Source organism: Ranitomeya variabilis, chromosome 5 (assembly GCF_051348905.1).
Source record: "Ranitomeya variabilis isolate aRanVar5 chromosome 5, aRanVar5.hap1, whole genome shotgun sequence".
Lineage (NCBI taxonomy): Eukaryota > Metazoa > Chordata > Amphibia > Anura > Dendrobatidae > Ranitomeya > Ranitomeya variabilis.
Genome location: NC_135236.1, coordinates 286,894,985 through 286,920,249, shown reverse-complemented (window position 1 = coordinate 286,920,249; position 25,265 = coordinate 286,894,985). Strand labels below are relative to the sequence as shown.

Sequence of the window (25,265 nt, the reverse complement as noted above, 5' to 3'; positions counted from 1 at the left end):
TGCTCCAGGACCATTTTCAGTTCGTCGCCTTGCCGTTCGGTCTTGCAACCGCTCCCAGGGTTTTCACGAAGATTACGGCAGCGCTGATAGCCATCCTGAGGGTCAGAGGCCTGGTTCTGTTTCCGTACCTCGACGACATTCTCATCAAGGCCCCGTCCTTTTCTCAAGCTCACGGAAGTCTGTCCATTGTCCTCGACACCCTAGCCCGCTTCGGGTGGCTGGTCAACTGGAAAAAGTCCTGATTTATTCCTTCTCAGCGCATCGTTTTTCTGGGCATGCTCTTCGACACTTGTCAGGCCAAGGTCTTCCTTCCCGAAGACAAGAGATCCATCCTTCGTCGGAACGTACACTTGCTCCAGGGTCCTCGGTTTCCTTCCTTCCGATCGGCCATGAAGGTTCTGGGGAGGATGGTAGCAACATTGGAAGCGATTCCCTTCGCCCAATTTCACTCGCGGCCTCTTCAGGAAGCCATCCTGTCTCAGTGGGACAGGTCTGTCTTTTCCCTGGATCGTCCAATTCGACTCTCTCCCCGGGTCAAACGGTCTCTCAACTGGTGGCTGACGTCCCCTCTCATCTCCCAGGACAGGTCCTTCCTTCCAGTTCACTGGCAAGTGGTGACGACTGACGCCTGCTCGGCTGGGGTGCGGTGTTTCGCCACCTGACTGTTCAGGGTCGTTGGTCGGCGCAGGAGTCAACTCTGCCAATCAATGTCCTCGAGATTCGGGCCATCTTTCTGTCCCTTCGTCACTGGGAAAGGATTCTCAGGGGTCTACCAGTCCGAATCCAGACGGATAATGCCACGGCGGTGGCATATGTCAACCATCAGGGGGGGACTCGGAGCGCCTGGCTGAGGTATCCAAGATCCTCCTCTGGGCAGAGGCAACGATTCCGGTGATATCCGCGGTGCATATCCCCGGCGTGGACAATTGGGCTGCCGACTTCCTCGGCAGGGGAATGGGTCCTTGCATCCGGAGGTTTTCCATCAGATTTGTCTTCGATGGGGGACTCCGGACGTGGACCTCACGGAGTCCCGAATGAACAGGAAGGTTCCTCGGTTCGTCTCCAGGTCTCGCGACCCCCTCGCGGTGGGCATCGACGCTCTAGCCATTCCTTGGTCGCAGTTCGTGCTGCTCTATCTGTTCCCACCCCTGCCCTTACTTCCCAAGCTGTTGAAAAAGATCAAAGCGGAAGGAGTGCCTGTCATTCTGATTGCCCCGGATTGGCCCAGGAGAGCTTGGTTTGCGGACATCGTCAATCTTCTCACGGACGCCCCTTGGACAGGCCCGATCTGCTGTCTCAGGGTCCTATCTGCCACCCGAATTCTCGGTTGCTCAGTTTAACGGCGTGGCTGTTGAAACCGCAGTTCTAAGAGCATCCGGCCTCTCGGACCGAGTGATTCACACCATGATCCAGGCTAGAAAGCCTTAGTCTTCCAGGATTTACTATCGTACCTGGAAGGCTTATTTCCGTTGGTGCGAGTCCAAATGCGTTTCACCTATGTCCTTTTCCCTGCCTTCCGTTTTGGCCTTCCTTCAGGCAGGATTGGATTCGGGCCTTGCTCTTAGTTCCCTGAAGGGCCAGGTTTCTGCGCTCTCCAACCTTTTTCAGAAGACTTTATCTTCTCGGCCACAGGTTAAGACCTTCCTTCCTTCCAGGAGTGGCCCATGCTGTCCCTCTGTACAGGGCCCCTGTGGATTCATGGGATTTAAATCTGGTACTGGACGTTCTGAGGGTTTCCCCCTTTGAGCCTCTCAGGGAGGTTCCCCTATCAGTTCTGTCTTGGAAGGTGGCCTTTCTTGCGGCCATCACTTCTATCCGCCGCGTTTCCGAGTTGGCGGCTCTCTTGCCGACCTCCTTTCTTGGTCATCCACCAGGACAAGGTGGTCCTCAGGTCTCCGCCTTCCTTTCTTCCTAAGGTGGTTTCCACATTCCACCTCAAGGAGGACATTGTTCTACCTTCCTTTTGTCCAGCTCCGACTCATCCTCTGGAGCGATCGTTGAACAAGCTGGACCTCGTCAGGGCAGTGAGGATCTACCTGGATAGAACGTCCTCTTTCCGGAAGACGGATTCTGTTTTCGTAATTTCTGATGGCACGCGCAGAGGCTTGCTGGCTTCCAAGGCGACTATTGCTCGCTGGATCAGATCGGCAATTTTGGAGGCTTACCGGGTCAAGAACAGAGTGCCTCCTCCCTCTACCCGGGCGTAGTCGGCGCCTCCTGTGCGGTACACCACATGGCTTCCGCCCTACACTTTTGCAAAGCGGCAACCTGGTCTTCCATCCCACACGTTCGCCAAATTTTACAAGGTCCATACCTACGCTTCAGCGGACGCCAGCCTAGGCAGAAGGATTTTGCAGGTGGCAGTGGTGAGTCCTCTGACCTGATGAAAGTCTGTTTTTCCCACCCCAGGGACTGCTTTTGGACGTCCCATGGTTCCTGTGTCCCCCAATGAGAGGCGATAGAGAAAACAGGATTTTTGGTTGCTTACCGTAAAATCTGTTTCTCGGAGCCTCCATTGGGGGACACAGCACCCTCCCATGTTATTCAGTTTCTCTTGTTCTATGCTCTGACTGTTCTCACGTTTACAGTTCTCATGTTTGTGGTTATGGTTTTCAACCTTGTTATTTATCTCCTACTGCTTTCTCACTAACTGAAGTGTATAATGCCAGTCGGTGGGGTGTACACTGCAGAGGAGGAGCTAACTTTTTTTGTGCATAGTGTCAGCCTCCTAGTGGCAGCAGTTTAAACCCATGGTTCTTGTGTCCCCAATGGAGGCTTCGAGAAACAGATTTTACGGTAAGCAACCAACAATCCTGTTTTGTCACGTGGTGTTAACCCCTTAATCCCATCTGACGTACTATCCCGTCAAGGTGACCTGGGACTTAATTCCCAGTGACGGGATAGTACATCATACGCGATCGGCCGCGCTCACGGGGGGAGCGCGGCCGGGTGTCGGCTGCATATCGCAGCTGACATCCGGCACTATGTGCCAGGAGCGGTCACGGACCGCCCCCGGCACATCAACCCCCGGCACACCGCGATCAAACATGATCGCAGTGTACCGGCGGTATAGGGAAGCATCGCGCAGGGAGGGGGCTCCCTGCGGGCTTCCCTGAGACCCCCGGAGCAACGCAATGTGATCGCGTTGCTGCGAGGGTCTCCTACCTCCTTCCTCGCTGCAGGTCCCGGATCCAAGATGGCCGCGGCAAAAAAAACGATGCAAAAAAACAACGCTTTATTACCATACCGCCGAATAAAAAGTGGAATAACACGCGATCAAAAAGATGGATATAAATAATCATGGTACCGCTGAAAACGTCATCTTGTCCCGCAAAAAACAAGCCGCCATACAGCATCATTAGCAAAAAAATAAAAAAGTTATAGTCCTGAGAATAAAGCGATACCAAAATAATTATTTTTTCCATAAAATAGTTTTTTATCGTATAAAAGCGCCAAAACATAAAAAAATGATATAAATGAGGTATCACTGTAATCGTACTGACCCGAAGAATAAAACTGCTTTATCAATTTTACCAAACGCGGAACGGTATAAACGCCTCCCCCAAAAGAAATTCATGAATAGCAGGTTTTTCGTCATTCTGCCTCACAAAAATCGGAATAAAAAGTGATCACGTGTCCGAAAATGTTACCAATAAAAACATCAACTCGTCCCGCAAAAAACAAGACCTCACATGACTGTGGACCAAAATATGGAAAAATTATAGCTCTCAAAATGTGGAGACGCAAAAACTTTTTTGCTATAAAAAGCGTCGCTGGTTTCACACTTGCGTTTTTGTCTGCAGCGTTTTTTGCACAAAAAAAGCATGCATTTTTTCCCTATATTTAACATTGAAAACGCATTTGTTTTTTTGTACGCGTTTGGTTGCGTTTTCAAATTCATGCGTTCATTTTCAGAAATACAACCTGCAGTATTTTCTTGCGGCGTTTTTTTGCCGCAAAAAAACGCATGCGTTTTTTCGCTGCAAAAAAATGCATTGCGGTCTATGTAAACGCATGCGTTTTTAAGCACATGCGTTTGTTTGCGTTAAAAACGCATGCGTTTTTATCGAAAAAAAACAGAAAACACACTGAAAAGCCACCCACCACCATCAAGGTGATAAAGGGATCCTAACCCTAACTCTACCCCTAACCTCACCCCTAACCGTTTAATGAACATTTTCTGACAGTCATAGTGCCACGTATTTAAGTGCCACGTATTTCAGTGCCACGTATTTCAGTGCCACGTATTTCAGTGCCACGTATTTCAGTGCCACGTATTTCAGTGCCACGTATTTCAGTGCCACGTATTTCAGTGCCACGTATCACGTATTTCAGTGCCACGTATTTAAGTGCCACGTATCATGTATTTCAGTGCCACATATTTCAGTGCCACGTATTTCAGTGCCACGTATTTCAGTGCCACGTATTTCAGTGCCACGTATTTCAGTGCCACGTATTTCAGTCACGGTTAGGGTTTACTTGTTTTTTCTTGTGTTTTCTTGTGTTTTGTGTTTTCTTGTGTTTTTCTATAAAAGCGCATGCGTCTAAAAAACGCATGCGTTTTACCGCGTTTACATGCGTTTTTTCACGCATGCATGCAGATAAAAACGCAAGTGTGAAACAAGCCTTAGTGTGTGACAGCTGCCAATCATAAAAATCCGATATAAAAAACGCTATAAAAGTAAATCAAATCCCCCTTCATCACCCCCTTAGTTAGGGAAAAATAATAAAATTAAAAAAATGTATTTATTTCCATTTTACCAATAGGGTTAGGGTTGGGGCTAAAGTTATGGTTAGGGCTAGGGTTGGAGGTAAAGTTAGGGTTAGGGTTGGGGCTAAAGTTAGGGTTGGGGCTAAAGTTAGGGTTAGGGTTTGGATTACATTTACGGTTTGGATTAGGGTTGGGATTAGAATTATGGGTGTGTCAGGGCTAGGGGTGTGTTTGGGTTAGGGTTTCAGGTAGAATTGGGGAGTTTCCACTGTCCAGGCACATCAGGGGCTCTCCAAACGCGACATGGCGTCCAATCTCAATTCCAGCCAATTCTGCGTTGAAAAAGTAAAACAGTGCTCCTTCCCTTCCGAGCTCTCCCGTGCGCCCAAAAAGGGGTTTACCCCAACATATGGGTTATCAGCGTACTCGGGACAAATTGAACAACAACTTCTGGGGTCCAAGTTCTCTTGTTATCCTTGGGAAAATAAAAATTGGGGGGGCTAAAAATAATTTTTGTGGGGAAAAAAAAGATGTTTTATTTTCACGGCTCTGCGTTATAAACTAGTGAAACACTTGGGGGTTCAAAGTTCTCACAACACATCTAGATAAGTTCCTTGGGAGGTCTAGTTTCCAATATGGGGTCACTTGTGGGGGGTTTGTACTGTTTGGGTACATCAGGGGCTCTGCAAATGCAACGTGACGCCTGCAAACCAATCCATTTAAGGCTGCATTCCAAATGGCGCTCCTTCCCTTCCGAGCTCTGTCATGCACCCAAACAGTGGTTCCCCCCCACATATGGGGTATCAGCGTACTCAGGACAAATTGGACAACAACTTTTGGGGTCTAATTTATCCTGTTCCCCTTGTGAAAATACAAAACTGGGGGCTAAAAAATCATTTTTGAGAAAAAAAAATAAAATTATTTTCACGGCTCTGCGTTATAATCTGTAGTGAAACATTTGGGGGTTCAAAGCTCTCAAAACACATCTAGATAAGTTCCTTAGGGGGTCTACTTTCCAAAATGGTGTCACTTGTGGGGGGTTTCAATGTTTAGGCACATCAGGGGCTCTCCAAATGCAACATGGCGTCCCATCTCAATTCCAGTCAATTTTGCATTGAAAAGTCAAATGGTGCTCCTTCCCTTCCAAGCTCTGCCATGCGCCCAAACAATGGTTTACACCCACATATGGGGTATCATCGTACTCAGGACAAATTGCACAACATTTTTTGGGGTCCAATTTCTTCTCTTACCCTTGGGAAAATAAAAAATTGGGGGCGAAAAGATCATTTTTGTGAAAAAATATGATTTTTTATTTTTACGACTCTGCATTATTAACTTCTGTGAAGCACTTGGTGGGTCAAAGTGCTCACCACACATCTAGATAAGTTCCTTAGGGGGTCTACTTTCCAAAATGGTGTCACTTGTAGGGGGTTTCAGTGTTTAGGCACATCAGGGGCTCTCCAAACGCAACATGGCGTCCCATCTCAATTCCAGTCAATTTTGCATTGAAAAGTCAAATGGCGCTCCTTCCCTTCCAAGCTCTGCCATGCGCCCAAACAATGGTTTACACCCACATATGGGGTATCAGCGTACTCAGGACAAATTGTACAACAATTTTTGGGGTCCATTTTCTCCTGTTACCCTTGGTAAAATAAAACAAATTGGAGCTGAAATAAATTTTGTGTGAAAAAAAGTTGAATGTTCATTTTTATTTAAACATTCCAAAAATTCATGTGAAACACCTGAAGGGTTAATAAACTTCTTGAATGTGGTTTTGAGCACCTTGAGGGGTGCAGTTTTTAGAATGGTGTCACACTTGGTTATTTTCTATCATATAGACCCCTCAAAATGACTTCAAATGAGATGTGGTCCCTAAAAAAAAAATGGTGTTGTAAAAATTAGAAATTTCTGGTCAAATTTTAACCCTTATAACTCCCTAACAAAAAAAATGTTGGTTCCAAAATTGTGCTGATGTAAAGTAGACATGTGGGAAATGTTACTTATTAAGTATTTTGCGTGACATATGTCTGTGATTTAAGGGCATAAAAATTCAAAGTTGGAAAATTGCGAAATTTTCAAAATTTTCACCAAATTTCCGTTTTTTTCACAAATAAACGCAAGTTATATAGAATAAATTTTACCACTAACATGAAGTACAATATGTCACGAGAAAACAATGTCAGAATCGCCAAGATCTGTCAAAGCGTTCCAGAGTTATAGCCTCATAAAGGGACAGTGGTCAGAATTGTAAAAATTGGCCCGGTCATTAACGTGCAAACCACACTCGGGGCTTAAGGGGTTAATCTGTGGTTGGATGTGTTGTCTTGTCCTGATACGTAATACTAATGAATTCAAAGTCTAGGTACTTTGTTTCTCATGACTGTTTATGTAGTATTGTGCCTTCTAGATAATTGGTTTGTAGTTTAAATTCATCATGTTGAATGTGGAGCAAGAGAGCAATGTGAAATATATACCTGACTTGTAGTACACCCTGTAAGACGCTGAATGTTTGTGTTTATATCTAGAGTCCAGTATTAGCAGTTTGAAGCAAGCCGCTATTGTAAAGGCACCGCTAATCCCTTCACTCAATGTTATTGTTCAGTACCTGGACATCACTCCAAATCAAGAATACCTCTTTGAAAGAATTAAAGGTAAGGACTTAAGGGATATAATGTGCTGAAGAGACAGAGACACAGATTTGACACATTTTTATACTATTTATGCAAATTAAATGCTGAATTTTACATTACCACCAAAAGATATAGATTTGAAAAAATCTCATGCACATGATTGCTTTTTTTTCTGATTAAATAGGAAAACTGCTCATTTAAAAAAAACTGCAGCAAGTCAATTCTTTCTGCGTTTTGCATAATTTTTCGCTCATAGAAAGCAGTGAGAGTAAAAATAAAGCAAAAAAATACACATTTTGGTATTGCCGCTCTCAGAAAATGTACGATTTATCAAATCTAAAATAAATTAATCAAAACGGCAAACGACATAATAAAAAATAAATGGCCAGAATTGTTTTTGGGCCACCCCAACATTGCAATAAGAGGCAATCAAAACCACAAATTTGTCAATAAAAACGTCAGTTCAGGGCTCAAAAGTCAGTTTTACCATGTAGGGAGCATGGTGAATAAAAAGGTGGAATTGCTTTGGTTAGAAAGTGTGGACCATTGGAATAGGGGTATTTTGGATCATAGCCTGGTGGTGCTCAAGCTTAAATCTGATCAGACGGTGCACTAACCTCTATGGAAATTAAACTCTCTTTGGCTTAAGCTAATTGGCCCATATGACAGAATAACAAATCAGCTTGACTGCTTTATAGCGACACACCCCGAGCTTCGTAATATCAGTCTAGTCTGGGATACATTAAAAGCATACCTTAGAGGTTGTCTATCCTCAACAATTTCATATTTCTCCTTCGCCTCATTGGGGGACACAGACCGTGGGTGTATGCTGCTGCCACTAGGAGGCTGACACTAAGTGATAAAAAGAAAGTTAGCTCCTCCCCTGCAGTATACACCCTCCTGCTGGCTCTCAGCTAACCAGTTCTTGCTTAGTGTCCATAGGAGGCACACGGACGGGTCTGCTATTCAGACCGAACACTCTTTATTATTTTATTTTTACATTTTTGATTTTATTTTATTCCACGGACGAATGGGGCGACGGATCCTTTCAAGGTTCTGATCTCCCCGAACCATCAACAGGCGAGCACGGAGAGTGTCGCCTCTCCTGCGACGTGGGATGCCAAGCCTGGGCTAATTCTTAGGGGCGACGGGGCCCTTCAAGGGCACCAATTTCCCCACACCTTCAACGGACGAGCACATGGAGTGTCGCCTCCACGTACCCTCTTTCCCAGCCAGGCCTATTGCCGGACAACTGGCCCTGTCTACCCGGGGGCTTGAACTCCGTGGATTTACAGAGGCCCCTCTCTTTGGCGTCCGAGCATCCCTCACTGTCCCACCACTGTTAAAGCGGATGGCACAAGGAGGCGGACGGTTCCTCTCCACCTCCCTAACAAAGGGATGGTGGATTGAGGTTTATCACTCTATCCCTGCACCGTCCACGCTGCAATACCTGACCTGCAGCAGAACAATAGAGTGGGCGCGCTTTCCTCGGCACTGAAACTCAGTCATCCGCGGCGGTAGGGCATAGTGTATCACGCAGCTCCCTCCCCATAGGGTATCACGCAGCTCCCTCCCCATAGGGTATCACACAGCTTCATCCCCATAGGGTGTCACGCAGCTCCCTCCCCATAGGGTATCACACAGCTCCCTCCCCATAGGGTATCACGCAGCTCCTTCCCCATAGGGTATCACGCAGCTCCCTCCCCCCCCCCTTAGGGTATCACGCAGCTCACATACATATACCAAAAACATTACTCGCCTCTCCTCGCTCCCACGCTGATTCTGGCGGCGGCTCTGCTCATATGTCAGGAGCTGCTCTGCAGTCTGCCCGGCACACAGCAGGTACGCAATGAAGTGACGTCATCGCGCACCCGCTGTGTGTCAGAGGCGAGGGGAATGATGGGAGAAGGAGCGTCATCTGACGCTCTCTCTTCCATTAGAATGCGGCACGCACTGGGGTGTCCCTGGAGGTGCGGGGGCACTGATAGCGGGCAGAGTTAGCTGCAGCCTGCGGCAAACACTGCCCGCTTTTAAAGTGAAGTCACTCCTTTCCACGCCCAAAGAGGCATGGGAAAGACTAAATATTAATTTCACTTTAGCAGCAGGAACAGGCTTAGACTTCATGTCACCCGCTGCTGTTCCGCTGGCACTGGAGGCCCCATAGCAACTGTGTGGTGTGCCGCTATTAGCGACACCCCACTGGCTGGGGGCCCTAGGCAGCTACTGGCCCTGTATGCCAGCAGGTGTCAGGGCCTGGGCCCACCGGAGAATCCACCGGTTCTCTGGTGGCCCAGTCCAACCCTGGCTGACACTAAGTGGATATAAGAAAAGATAGCTCCTCCTCTGCAGTATACACCACCCACTGGCTCCAGACAGAACCAGTTCATCCTTAGTTGTCCGTAGGAGGCACACTGGGGTCTGCTATTCAGACCATACTTCAGAGACTGACAGCAGCATTTAACATGTTAGAAATCACAGGCAGAACTCTGCTCCACCAACAGCTGTTTGTGGCTGCATGTCACATCCAGGGTCTGGCTACATTCATCTGCTCCCATATATGGCGGGAAGGAATTAGTGATTTAAGGCAGTTTGGTTCCTGCTTATGTTTCTTTTTTCTTCTAGAACTGTCCCATGGTGGATGCATGAGCTCTTACCGGTGGAATGGAGGTGGAGATTTTAAAGGCCGGAAATGGGATACTGACCTTCCTACAGACTCTGCGGTATGGTAGTCTTCATAAACACAGGTTCCTTGAATTTAAGGCTGCTTTCACAATAGCGTCGGTACGGGGCCGTCGCGCTGCGTCGGCCCGACATACCGACGCATACTGTGAAAAAAATGCCCAACGTGGGCAGCGGAAGCAGTCTTAAGACTGCCCCATTGCAAGGTCCAGGGAGGAGGGGGCGGAGTTTAAGCCGCGCATGCGCGGTCGAAAATGGCGGTCTCGACGCGCAAAAAAAACGTTACATGTAACTTTTTGTGGTGGCGGTCCACCAAAACACGACGCAACCGTCGCACGACGGTTGCGACGTGTGGCAATACGTCGCAATGCGTCGGTAATGTTAGTCTATGGGGAAAAACCGCATCCTGCAGACAACTTTGCAGGATGCTGTTTTTCTCCTAAACGACGCATTGCGACGTGCAGCCAAAAACGCTAGTGTGAAAGTAGCCTAACAGTTGTCATTTTGAGGAGAATAAGACAGCATTCACATGTTTGTTTGTTGGTCATTTTTTCCCCTAAAATCTGCAGCAAAAAATATGGTTTATAAAACAAGTTTGAAAAAAGTCTCACAGATTTCATGGTGTGTTGCCAGTTATGCAATTCACAGCTTGCTGTATTCTGCCAGCAATTTCCTGAATTTACCATGGATTTCATGCATAGCTGTGCAGAGGATAAAATCTGCAGCCATATTTGCATGTGACACACGCATTCCATTATCATGGCCTGAGTGAATGACATCCCTATTGATCAGCGGTTATTAGCTCTGGAGGAAACCGTGTGCATGTATATGTATATATATGTGTGTGTGTATGTATGTATGTATATATATATGTATATATATATATATATATATATATATATATATATATATATATATATATATATATATATATATATATATATATATATACACACATACACACACACACACACACACACACACACACACACACACACACACACACACACACACACACACTTAACAGACCATTGCTATTCATCTGCATTCAATGTGTTGAGGCTGCTGACGAAAACAGAGATCAGCTCCAATTCTCTTAAAATAAAGTGATCTGCAGTACCAGGCAGCAGCAGCTACACATTGAACAGATTTGGTGCTATTTTGCCTTGGACATTGTTTATATCTGGTTATCACAGGGACTATTGGCTATTTTGTGGTGCTTGCTGTCAAATTCCCTCTGTCGACCAAGCCTAAGGATTGGTCATCTAATTTATACTCCCTGGATAGCCTCTAAAAGCGGATCTATCACCAGATTTCAAAATGCTATCTCTACATCAGACGCGGTAAATGTTTTGGTCATTAAAACTTTTCTGTTTTGTTTTTTTTTCCCCATATAGAAAAAAAAAACACATTTGGTATCAGACTGCATCTGCAGTGACCTGCTCTATAAAAATGTTGCACTATTTAAAGAATAACTGCTCCCATCAAAAATTTTATTTTCTTAACCCCTTCCCGACCTTTGACGCATACGCTGCGTCATGAAAGTCTGTGCCTTCCCGACCTATGACGCAGCGTATGCGTCATGGAGGGATCGCGTCCCTGCAGATCGGGTGAAGGGGTTAACTCCCATTTTACCCGATCTGCAGAGACAGGGGTAGTGGTGCTTCAGCCCAGGGGGGGGTGGCTTCACCCCCCCGTGGCTACGATCGCTCTGATTGGCTGTTGAAAGTGAAACTGCCAATCAGAGCGATTTGTAATATTTCACCTAAAAAACTGGTGAAATATTACAATCCAGCCATGGCCGATGCTGCAATAACATCGGCCATGGCTGGAAAACCTAATATGTACCCCCCCCACACCCACCGATCGCCCCCCCAGTGCTCCGTTATGGGGTCCGGTCCCCTCCGTCCGCCTGCCGGCTCCCCCGTCCTCCTGCCCGCTCCCTCCTTGTTTGAATAAACCCCCCCTGTGGTCCGATCACCCCCCCTGTGCTCCAATCCACCCCCCCACCACCCCTTCATACTTACCGATCCTCCCGGTGTCCGTACGTCTCCTCGCTGGGTGCCGCCATCTTGGAAAATGGCAGGCGCATGCTCCGTGCGCCCGCCGAATCTGCCAGCCGGCAGATTCCTTACAAGTACATTTTGATCGCTGTGGTAGGTTCTATCACAGCGATCAAAATAAAAAAAATAATAAATACCCCCCCCCTTTATCACTCCCATAGGTAGGGACAATAATAAAATAAAGAAAATATATATATATTTTTTTTTTCCGTTTTCCACTAGGGTTAGGGTTAGAACTAGGGTTAGGGTTAGAACTGGGGGTAGGGTTAGGGGTAGGGGTAGGGTTACGGGTAGGGGTAGGGTTACGGGTAGGGGTAGGGTTAGGGTTATGGCATGTGCGGATTTGGCTGCGGATCCGCAGCGGATTGGCCGCGGATCCGCAGCGGATTGGCCGCGGATCCGCAGCGGATTGGCCGCGGATCCGCAGCGGATTGGCCGCGGATCCGCAGCGGATTTGGCCGCGGATCCGCAGCGGATTTGGCCGCGGATCCGCAGCGGATTTGGCCGCGGATCCGCAGCGGATTTGGCTGCGGATCCGCAGCGGATTGGCCGCTGCGAATTCGTTGCAGTTTTCCATCAGGTTTACAGTACCATGTACACCTATGGAAAACCAAATCCACTGTGCCCATGGTGCGGAAAATTCCGTGCAGAAACGCTGCGTTTTATTTTCTGCAGCATGTCAATTTTTTGTGCGGATTCCGCAGCGTTTTACACCTGTTCCTCAATAGGAATCCGCAGGTGAAATCCGCACAAAAAAACACTGGAAATCTGCTGTAAATCTGCAGGTAAAACGCAGTGCCTTTTACCTGCAGATTTTTAAAAAATCGTGCGGAAAAATCTCACACGAATCCGCAACGTGGGCACATAGCCTTAGGGTTAGGGTTGGAATTAGAGTTAGGGTACCGTCTCACAGTGGCACTTTGATCGCTACGACGGTACGATCTGTGACGTTCCAGCGATATCCATACGATTTCGCTGTGTCTGACACGCAGCAGCGATCAGGGACCCTGCTGAGAATCGTACGTCGTAGCAGATCGTTTGGAACTTTCTTTCGTCGCTGGATCTCCTGCTGTCATCGCTGGATCGTTGTGACAGCGATCCAGCGATGCGTTCGCTTGTAACCAGGGTAAACATCGGGTTACTAAGCGCAGGGCCGCGCTTAGTAACCCGATGTTTACCGTGGTTACCAGCGTAAAAGTAAAAAAAAAAAAAACCGTACATACTCACATTTCGGTGTCCTTCAGGTCCCTTGCCGTCTGCTTCCCGCTCTGACTGTCTGCTGGCCGGAAAGTGAGAGCACAGCACAGCAGTGACATCACCGCTGCGCTCTGCTCTCACTGTACGGCGGCACTCAGTCAGAGCGGGAAGCAGACGGCAAGGGACCTGAAGGACACCGAAATGTGAGTATGTACGGTTTTTTTTTTTTTTACTTTTACGCTGGTAACCACGGTAAACATCGGGTTACTAAGCGCGGCCCTGCGCTTAGTAACCCGATGTTTACCCTGGTTACCCGGGACCTTGGCATCGTTGGTCGCTGGAGAGCGGTCTGTGTGACAGCTCCCCAGCGACCACACAACGACTTTCCAACGATCACGGCCAGGTCGTATCGCTGGTCGTGATCGTTGGTAAATCGTTATGTGAGACGGTACCCTTAGGGTTGGAATTAGGGCTAGGGTTGGAAATAGGGTTAAGATTAGGCTTGTGGTTAGGGTTAAGGATAGGGTTAGGGTTGTGTTGGGGTTACAGTTGTGGGTAGGGTTGGGATTAGGGTTAGGATTAGGGTTAGGGTTGGATTTAGGGTTACGGGTGTGTTGGGGTTAGGGTTGTGGTTAGGGGTGTGTTGGGGTTAGGGTTGTGATTAGGGTTATGGCTACAGTTGGGATTAGGGTTAGGGGTGTGTTGGGGTTAGTGTTGAAGTTAGAATTGAGGGGTTTCCACTGTTTAGGCACATCAGGGGTCTCTAAACGCAACATGGCGCCACCATTGATTCCAGCCAATCTTGCGTTCAAAAAGTCAAATGGTGCGCCCTCCCTTCCAAGCCCCGACGTGCGCCCAAACAGTGGTTTACCCCCACATATGGGATACCAGCGTACTCAGGACAAACTGGGCAACAACTATTGGGGTCCAATTTCTCCTGTTACCCTTGCAAAAATAAAAAATTACTTGCTAGAACATAATTTTTGAGGAAAGAACAATTATTTTTTATTTTCATGGCTCTACGTTATAAACTTATGTGAAGCACTTGGGGGTTGAAAGTGCTCACCACACATCTAGATAAGATCCTTTTGGGGTCTAGTTTCCAAAATGGGGTCACTTATGGGGTGTTTCTACTGTTTAGGCACATCAGGGGCTCTGCAAATGCAACGTGACGCCCGCAGACCATTCCATCAAAGTCTGCATTTCAAATGTCACTACTTCCCTTCCAAGCCCTGACGTGCGCCCAAACAGTGGTTTACCCCCACATATGGGGTACCAGCATACTCACAACAAACTGGGCAACAAATATTGGGGTCCAATTTCTCCTGCTACCCTTGTGAAAAAAAAATTGCTTGCTAAAACATCTTTTTTGAGGACAGAAAAATGATTTTTAATTTTCACGGCTCTGCGTTGTAAACTTCTGTGAAGCACTTGGGGGTTGAACGTGCTCACCACACATCTAGATAAGTTCTTTGGGGGGTCTAGTTTCCAATATGGGGTCACTTAGGGGGGGTTTCTACTGTTTAGGCACATCAGGGGCTCTGCAAATGCAACGTGATGCCCGCAGACCATTCCATCAAAGTCTGCATTTCAAATGTCACTACTTCCCTTCCGAGCCCTGACGTGCGCCCAAACAGTGGTTTACCCCCACATATGAGGTATCAGCGTACTCACAGCAAACTGGGCAACAAATATTGGGGTCCAATTTATCCTGTTACCCTTGTGAAAATAAACAATTGCTTGCTAAAACATCTTTTTTGAGGAAAGAAAAATGATTTTTTTTATTTTCACGGCTCTGCGTTGTAAACTTCTGTGAAGCACTTGGGGGTTGAACGTGCTCACCACACATCTAGATAAGTTCCTTGGGGGGTCTAGTTTCCAAAATGGGGTCACTTGTGGGGGGTTTCTACTGTTTAGGCACATCAGGGGCTCTGCAAACGTAACATGATTCCCGCAGACCATTCCATCAAAGTCTGCATTCCAAATCGTCACTACTTCCCTTCCGAGCCCCGGCATGTGCCCAAACAGTGGTTTACCCCCACATATGGGGTATCAGCGTACTCAGGAGAAACTGCACAACAACTTTTGGGGTCCAATTTCTCCTGTTACCCTTGGGAAAATAAAAATTGTGGGTTAAAAAATCATTTTTGAGGAAAGAAAAATAATTTTTTATTTTCATGGCTCTGCGTTATAAACTTCTGTGAAGCACTTGGGGGTTCAAAGTGCTCACCACACATCTAGATTAGTTCCTTGGGAGGTCTAGTTTCCAAAATGGGGTCACTTGTGCGGGAGCTCCAATGTTTAGGCACACAGGGGCTCTCCAAACGCGACATGGTGTCTGCTAATGATTGAAGCTAATTTTCCATTCAAAAAGCCAAATGGCGTGCCTTCCCTTCCGAGCCCTGCCGTGCGCCCAAACAGTGGTTTACCCCCACATATGGGGTATCATCGTACTCAGGACAAACTGGACAACAACATTTGGGGTCCAATTTCTCCTATTATCCTTGGGAAAATAAAAAACTCCGGGCTAAAAATCATTTTTGAGGAAAGAAAAATAATTTTTTTATTTTCATGGCTCTGCGTTATAAACTTCTGTGAAGCACCTGGGGGTTTTAAGTGCTCACTATGCGTCTAGATTAGTTTCTTGGGGGGTCTAGTTTCCAAAATGGGGTCAATTGTAGGGGAGCTCCAATGTTTAGGCACACAGGGGCTCTCCAAACGCGACATGGTGTCCACTAACGATTGGAGCTAATTTTCCATTCAAAAAGTCAAATGGCGCGCCTTCCCTTCCGAGCCTTGCCGTGCACCCAAACAGTGGTTTACCCCCACATATGAGGTATCGGCGTACTCAGGAGAAATTGCCCAACAAATTTTAGGATCCATTTTATCCTGTTGCCCATGTGAAAATGAAAAAATTGAGGCTAAACGAAATTTTGTGTGAAAAAAAAGTACTTTTTCATTTTTACGGCTCAATTTGTGAAGCACCTGAGGGTTTAAAGTGCTCACTATGCATCTAGATAAGTTCCTTGGGGGGTCTAGTTTCCAAAATGGGGTCACTTGTGGGGGAGCTCCAATGTTTAGGCACACGGGGGCTCTCCAAACGCGACATGGTGTCCGCTAAAGATTGGAGCCAATTTTTCATTCAAAAAGTCAAATGGCGCTCCTTCCCTTCCGAGCCCTGCCGTGCGCCCAAACAGTGGTTTACCCCCACATATGAGGTATCAGCGTACTCAGGACAAATTGGACAACAACATTCGTGGTCCAGTTTCTCCTTTTACCCTTGGGAAAATAAAAAAATTGTTGCGAAAAGATCATTTTTGTGACTAAAAAGTTAAATGTTAATTTTTCCCCTCCATGTTGCTTCTGCTGCTGTGAAACACCTGAAGGGTTAATAAACTTCTTGAATGTGGTTTTGAGCACCTTGAGGGGTGCAGTTTTTAGAATGGTGTCACTTTTGGGTATTTTCAGCCATATAGAACCCTCAAACTGACTTCAAATGTGAGGTGGTCCCTAAAAAAAATGGTTTTGTAAATTTTGTTGTAAAAATGAGAAATCACTGGTCAAATTTTAACCCTTATAACTTCCTAGCAAAAAAAAAATTTGTTTCCAAAATTGTGCTGATGTAAAGTAGACATGTGGGAAATGTTATTTATTAACTATTTTGTGTCACATAACTCTGGTTTAACAGAATAAAAATTCAAAATGTGAAAATTGCAAAATTTTCAAATTTTTCGCCAAATTTCCATTTTTTTCACAAATAAACTCAGAAATTATCGACCTAAATTTACCACTAACATGAAGCCCAATATGTCACGAAAAAACAATCTCAGAACCGCAAGGATCCGTTGAAGCGTTCCTGAGTTATTACCTCATAAAGGGACACTGGTCAGAATTGCAAAAAATGGCAAGGTCATTAAGGCCAAAATAGGCTGGGTCATGAAGGGGTTAATATATTAGTCATAAGATTATACGGCGTTGTGTACTTACAATTGATCATTTTGCCTTTCTACCCAGCTAATTTTTTTGTTTTCTATTGGGTCTGAGATCACGTGATTAACAACTAACTAGCTGAATCCTTCTAAGCTCTATGTAGAAACAGGAGATTAATTTTCCCTTTGAGTGATAAGTCACTGCAAAAGTCCCTGGTAGGCGGAGGAGCGGAGCAGCTGGGTCAGGATTTGAAGAGGGAGATGATAAATGTAGGGACAAGAGATTTCCTGTTTTTACATAGAGCAGAGGAAAGAGAATTAGCTGGGTAGAAAGGCAAATTGAGCATTTGTAAGTTCACAGTGCTATATAATATGATGACTGCAATATATTAACCCCTTCACCCCCGAAGCTTTTTCCGTTTTTTCATTTTCGTTTTTCGCTCCCCTCCTTCCCAGAGTCATAACTTTTTTATTTTTCCGTCAATATGGCCATGTGAGGGCTTATTTTTTGCAGGACGAGATGTACTTTTGAACGATACCATTGGTTTTACCATGCCGTGTAACAGAAAACGGGAAAAAAATTCCAAGTGTGATGAAATTGCAAAAAAAGTGCAATCTCACGCTGGTTTTTTGTTTGGCTTTTTGGCTAGGTTCACCAAATGCTAAAACTAGCCTGCCATTATGATTCTCCAGGTCATTACGAGTTCATAGACAGCTAACATGACTGGGTTATTTTTTATCTAAGTGGTGGAAAAAAATTCCAAAGTTTTAAAAACAAAAATAAAAAATTGCGCGATTTTCCGATACCCGTAGTGTCTCCAATTTTCGTGATCTGGGGTCAGGTGAGGGCTTATTTTTTGCGTGCCAAGCTGGCGTTTTTAATGACATCATTTTGGTGTAGATACGTTCTTTTGATCGCCTGTTATTGCATTTTAATGCAATGTCGCGGCGACCAAAAAAACGTAATTTTGGCGTTTTGATTTTTTTTCTTGCTACGCCTTTTAGCTGTCAGGTTAATCCTTTGTTTTTATTGATAGATCGGGTGATTCTGAACGCGGCAATACCAAATATGTGTATGTTTGATTTTTTTTTTTTTTTATTGTTTTATTTTGATTGGGGCGAAAGGGGGGTGATTTAAACTGTTATATATTTTTTTTTTTTATATATTTTTAAACACTTTTTTTTTACATTTTGGCATGCTTCAATAGCCTCCATAGGAGGCTAGAAGCATGCACAACTCGATCGGCTCTGCTACATAGAGGTGAAGTACAGATCACCTCTATGTAGCAGAAATCCTGGTGTACTTTGACCACAGGGTGGCGCTCAAAGCAATCGGCCATCAACAACCATAGAGGTCTCAAGGAGACCTCTGGTTGTTATGGCAATGCACCGCTGACCCCCGATCATGTGACGGGGGTCAGCAGTGCGAGCACTTCCGGCCGCGCGGCCGGGAGCGCTAGTTAAATGCCACTGTCAGCGCTTGACGGCGGCATTTAACTAGTTAATGGGCGCGGGCGGATCGCGATTCCGCTCGCGCTCATAGCGCGCACATGTCAGCTGTACAAAACAGCTGACATGTCGCAACTTTGAGGTGGGCTCACCGCCGGAGCCCACCTCAAAGCAGGGGATCTGCCAGCTGACGTACTATTCCGTCAGCTGGCAGAAAGGGGTTAAGAGGATAAAATATTTGATGGGTACCTCTTTAACCCCTTTCTGCCAGTGGACGTAATAGTATGTCCGATGGCTGAACCCCCGCTTTGATGTGGTCTCCGGCGGTGAGCCTTTATCAAAGCCGGGACATGTCAGCTGTTTTGAACAGCTGACATATGCCCGCAATAGGCGCAGGTGGAATCGTGATCCGCCCACTCCTATTATCTAGTTAAATGCCGCTGTCAAACTCTGACAGCAGCATTTAACAAGCGCATTCGGCCGGAAATGCTCGCACCAGGTTACCCCTGTCACATGATTGGGGGTCATCGGTGCGTCGGCATTACAACCAGAGGTCTCCTTGAGACCTCTGGTTGTTGATGCCAGATTGCTATGAGCATCACCCTGTGGTTGGCGCTCATTGCAATGCTGTAATTCTACTACATAGGGGCTATCGCCTCTCTGTAGCAGAGGCGATCGGGTTGTGGCAGCTTCTGGCCTCCCATGGAGGCTATTGAAGCATGCCAAAATAAAGAAAAAAAAAGTTTTTAAATATATGAAAAAAACTAAAAAAAAAATAAACATGAAAGTTAAAATCACCCCCCTTTCACCCCATTCGAGAGAAAACAAACAAAAAAAAATCAAACCTACACATATTTGGTATTGCCGCGCTCAGAATTGCCTGATCTATAAATAAAAAAAAAAGGATTAACCTGATCGCTAAACGACATAGTTAGAAAAAAAAGTCAGAACCTCAGAATTACGTTTTTCATCTCATTGGGGGGACACAGACCGTTGGTGTATGCTGCTGACGCTAAGTAATGCAAAGAAAGTTAGCTCCTCCCCTGCAGTATACACCCTCCTGCTGGCTCTGAGAACCGGTTCATTCTTAGTGTCCGTAGGAGGCACACTGGGATCTGCTATTCAGACCATACTTTATTTTATTTTTCAATTTTTTACTTTTTAAACCTTTTCACGAGGAAGACTGGGGCGACGGACCCTTTCAAGGGGCTGATCTCCCCCTACCAACAATAGGAGAGAATTCGAGTGTCGCCTCCCCGTATCCTCTCCTGCGACGTGGGATGCCATGCCTGAGCTATCCTAGGGTTGACTGTTCCCTTCAGGGCGCCGATCTCCCTGCACCAGCAACAGATGGGAACATGACGTGTCGCATCCATGTACCCCCTTGTGAGCCAGGCTACAGCCGGTCACAGCCTCCTGTTCCATCCATCCTAGGAGAATGAACCCTTAGGATTCACAGAGGCCCCTATGGCGTCTGTGCTGCTCCCTATGCACCGCCACTGATTGAACAGCGGTGCTGCAAGGATCTGGACGGTCCCTCTCCACCTCCCCTCTAAAAGGGGATGGTGGATGGAGGGTTACTGCACGATCCTCATCGCAACCCTCAGAGTGCCGGCTCTGCCTTCCTTCCAGGTCCGGCACTGAGTTCAGGATACGGGGGGGCTCCTGCAACGTGTCGCAACCCTCGGGATCTTTTTCATGTTGAGGCCCTCGTGGTCACCCATCTTTCTGTTCCGGCCCTGGAAAAATTTTGTTCCAGCTTGCGTCCGGGTGTAGGCCGCAACCTGGATGCGCCGCCCATGCGATGATGCGTTCCGGCGGCCCCTCCTACGATCCTGGCGCTTCTCGTTCAGGTCGAGAAGCACCTGTTGTGTTCTCGGGGGCCATCTTCCTGCCCCTCTCCTTCCGCTTCCAGACACGTGCATCCGGAAGTGGCCTTGTTTATGGATCCTGATTTTGAGCCCTGAGACCAGCGCTAACCGGCATCAGGACCCGGACCACAGGGCAGGATCTGGAACATCATCGGCTCATGGTAAGGAACCGCAATCCCCCCTCTCCACGGAAGTATTTCTCTACCATTTCTGTAAGAAGCCCTGTAAAAGGGCTGATAGAAGGTTTCCTTAGGCATCAGTCCTTTTTGTTTTACCGCATGTATATCCTGCTAGTCTGGGTTTCCCAAATCGCAGATCTCGCCTCTGCAGAGCCTGCGACACTAAATATGCTCAGGAGTCCCCCACTGTCAAGAGTCCAGTGTACCTAGTCCCCCTAAGTGGGCTTTGTCACTGTCACACTCCATGGCTTCTCCAAAGGGATTGAATCCCTCCGTGGATCGCAGCTCCCATTGTTGAGGGAGGATCTAAAGTGACCCTTCACAGTTGACACAGTGATTTTCAAATTAATTAACAGGGCGCTGCTGGCAACTGAAAATGACCAGACGGAGATGTCTCTTTTTGGGGGGATCGAGCAGATCTCTGGCCCCCTTTTGTGTATCACTTTTCATAATCATAGAAATTATACTTCAACCAATCAGCATAAGAACACGCTCACAGTTCTTAACCTATAAGAATGCAGGAACAGTCTGTAGGTCAAATCTCGTAGAACAATACACCCTCAGTCTCATGTCCTGTCCAGGTTGAAACAATCAAGGTCTCATAACAGCTGTGAACTTTAGTAACAAAATTTATATCAAAACCGCAAAGTGGAGTCGAAAAGCACAAAATAAAGAATCTTTCTTAGTTTGTTCCTTCACATTCCCCCCTAGATAAATTTTGTTAATGTTCAGCGTCAGAGGTGCTTTCCCGAGCTATAAGCTCGAGTGGTACGGTCTTCACATGACTGGTGCCATGTTACCAGCCATGGCTGTTGCGGTGTCTATGAACTCGTAATGACCTGGAGAATCATAATGGCAGGTTAGTTTTAGCATTTGGTGAACCTAGCAAAAAAGCCAAACAAAAAACAAGTGAGATTGCACTTTTTTTGCAATTTCATCACACTTGGAATTTTTTTCCCGTTTTCTGTTACACGGCATGGTAAAACCAATGGTATCATTCAAAAGTACATCTCGTCCCGCTAAAAATAAGCCCTCACATGGCCATATCGACGGAAAAATAAAAAGTTATGGCTCTGGGAAGGAGGGGACCGAAAACGAAAAAACGGAAAAAGCCCCGGGGGTGAAGGGGTTAATTTCCCTGTTGATGCAGAGCGGGTTAAATTCTTCTAAAAACTTTGTACTACTTTTAATGCATCATCCAGAATGGAAGTCTCAATATCGGGTCTGACTGACATTATTGCCTCTTTCAATTCAGGTTTGAGGCCGGACATTAAAGCTGCCACAAAAAGGTGTGAATGGGCTTTATTTTACAATGAGAATCCCAGATCTTTAAATACTACCATAAGACGCCCACAGAACTTCATGGCAGTCCAGGATATATTGGTGTCTTGGAGTTAAGGGGCATAGGGCTTACAGTCGGGAGGAGAGGCTTAATTTCCTGGGGAGGGACCACATTATCTAGCAGGGAGACCCCCTGTCCCAAATTTTTAATTTACATCAAAAGGTCCACCATATTAAGTATAAAGGCACTTCAACCTATTAAACTCATACAACCATTTCGATCCAATAAAGGTCGAAAAAAAGGGTAACATTTTATTGAACAAATCTTTAAAAGACATAAAAAGCAGAACAATTCACAGAAAGGGAAGCTGCTGAAATCCAGACCCCAAGTAAACAATTATAATGACAACAGTATCAAAAAAATACCTAAACAATGCCCATATCAAAAGATGGATAACAGTCTAGTAAAAATAACATCAGTAGGAAAAGGTAATTCCAATAAGTGTTATCTAATCATGCTCTAGAATTATTTATGATAAATTAATAAACATATATAGGGATATAAAGAAAAAATAGGATATAGAAAGGAACATCATATCCAGGTTGTAATTAATATATCAAAAATGTTGTTTTTAGTATATCACTGTATCCATGTTGTGATATAGACACTGATACAAATGGCAGTATGCTGTTTTTAATGTCCCAATAAAAGCAACTAGCCTAAATTAAATATCCTAATGGTTTATAGGCAAGTTCATGATATAATATCTATGTCACTGGCGGGTATAGATGGGATGAAAAATCCTAACATTCAATGTACATATCTCACTAGTGGAGCAAAAAATATATATTTGACAAAGGAAAAAAGGGAAGGTACCCAATTTCCACCGCCCTATATGCATACCACAATGAACTTGCCCGTAGAAAGTAAATATGGTGCTATTGCAAATAAGATATCAAATAAAGGAAGGTATATACCTATATTTCGGGACTTTGTAGATCTGGATCCAAAGAGCAGCGTCCCCTCACCCCGACGCGCGTTTTGCCGCCAGCTTCTTCCGGGGGCGTGAAGAAGCTGGCGGCGAAACGCGCGTCGGGGTGAGGGGACGCTGCTCTTTGGATCCAGATCTACAAAGTCCCGAAATATAGGTATATACCTTCCTTTATTTGATATCTTATTTGCAATAGCACCATATTTACCTTCTATGGGCAAGTTCATTGTGGTATGCATATAGGGCGGTGGAAATTGGGTACCTTCCCTTTTTTCCTTTGTCAAATATATATTTTTTGCTCCACTAGTGAGATATGTACATTGAATGTTAGGATTTTTCATCCCATCTATACCCGCCAGTGACATAGATATTATATCATGAACTTGCCTATAAACCATTAGGATATTTATTTAGGCTAGTTGCTATTATTGGGACATTAAAAACAGCATACTGCCATTTGTATCAGTGTCTATATCACAACATGGATACAGTGATATACTAAAAACAACATTTTTGATATATTAATTACAACCTGGATATGATGTTCCTTTCTATATCCTATTTTTTCTTTATATCCCTATATATGTTTATTAATTTATCATAAATAATACTAGAGCATGATTAGATAACACTTATTGGAATTACCTTTTCCTACTGATGTTATTTTTACTAGACTGTTATCCATCTTTTGATATGGGCATTGTTTAGGTATTTTTTTTGATACTGTTGTCATTATAATTGTTTACTTGGGGTCTGGATTTCAGCAGCTTCCCTTTCTGTGAATTGTTCTGCTTTTTATGTCTTTTAAAAATTTGTTCAATAAAATGTTACCCTTTTAAAGGACCAAATTTTTAATTGTTTGCTTTCCCGACACATTAATGTCAGTCACTTTCTCAGTTCCTTCTTGCACCACAAAACATCGTTTTTTGTCATAGTAATAGACAACTTTCCTTTTTCAACATAACAAAAACAATCAGAATTCACTTCCTCTGTTAATCCTCAATTAGCTATATATCAACCATTCTACTTGAAGCAGGTGAATCTTTTACCAATCTTTCAATCACACTGATAACAAACAATCACTTACAAGTTTCCTTCTAAAACGAGGCACCATATTTCACTTTCAACTTGCAACTTCAACTTACAATATTTCTTTCTACTGCAATACAATACTGTTGCTTTAAACAAAACACAGATCTCCCAACGCGTACTACACCAAGGACAGAAAATACAGAGAAACTTGAACGCAGCTATGTGCCCCCTCCCATCCGAGACTTGAGCGGAGATAAGAATTCACAGCATTCCTCAACACAGAAAGGAGAAAGCAATCGCGCAGCTGTTTGATTCACCCCTCCCATCAGGTATTTTAGAAATTTCACACAAACAGAATACAGCAGTTCTCAGACTTAATTAATTTCTACAAAACCTTCATCACACAATTCATGTGCCAAACCACCTTAGAAAAACCCATGATAGAGAATATTTTTCCTGCACTGACAGATTTTTTTCCCCCGTCTTTGGGCTAACAGTATCAGATCATCACACAAATTCAAAGTCTTCTTTTTCTTCCACGGAAACTGATTCTCCTTTAGAGCTAACTTTAGAGCTTACTTTAGTCGTGCACAATACTAGAGCGGCTGTATAGTTTGTTCCACTGGGTCTCTCTGTCCCCCACTGGGACAACCCAAAAACGCGGTACTCAGTGAAAGGAGGAGGGCGTCTTAGACTTTCCCTCCGGATACCCCTGGACATATACATACATATATATATCTATATTCCTGAGTTACGCATCCTACCCATCTTCGATCACCTCACCGCGCCTGATTCTAACGGTGATCAGGATTTCAGGATATTTTGACTATAAAGAGAGTTACATGACTGGTCAATCCGGGGTGTCTGTCCCTTATGAGGTACGGTTCAAGCACTGGGCTCCCAATGGAACTACACCTCTATATGATTCCACCCAAAAATCACCCCACCATCAGGGACAAACCTCAGATCCTCTTTGCGGCACAAGCACAGGAAAACCACACCAAACGGTCAGTCTGGACAGTATAACTGCCAACTTACCGTGGTTGTTGTGGGGCATGATCAGTCCCAATTTTCCAGTGCCTGTGTCCAGTCCGAGGTCCTTTGTCTTTTTGTCCTCCGGGGGGCAGAGGAGTTCCTGTTTGGGGCCCCATGTTCAGGCGCCAAGCTGTTGAGGGAGGATCTAAAGTGACCCTTCACGGTTGACCTAGTGATTTTTAAATTGATTAATAGGGCGTTGCCGGCAACTGAAATT

General features: G+C 45.3%; 1 protein-coding gene across 4 annotated transcripts in view; it reads left to right on the top strand.

Moving 5' to 3' along the window:
- The window catches only part of TMEM209 (transmembrane protein 209), a 107,285-nt gene that overhangs the window by 45,257 nt on the left and 36,763 nt on the right, over positions 1-25,265 (top strand). For all 4 annotated transcript variants that reach the window (XM_077264431.1, XM_077264433.1, XM_077264434.1 and 1 more), the window contains 2 exons: positions 7,237-7,362; positions 9,964-10,061. In XM_077264431.1, the coding sequence (XP_077120546.1) occupies positions 7,237-7,362; positions 9,964-10,061 (224 nt within the window). The remainder of the gene's footprint in view (positions 1-7,236; positions 7,363-9,963; positions 10,062-25,265) is intronic.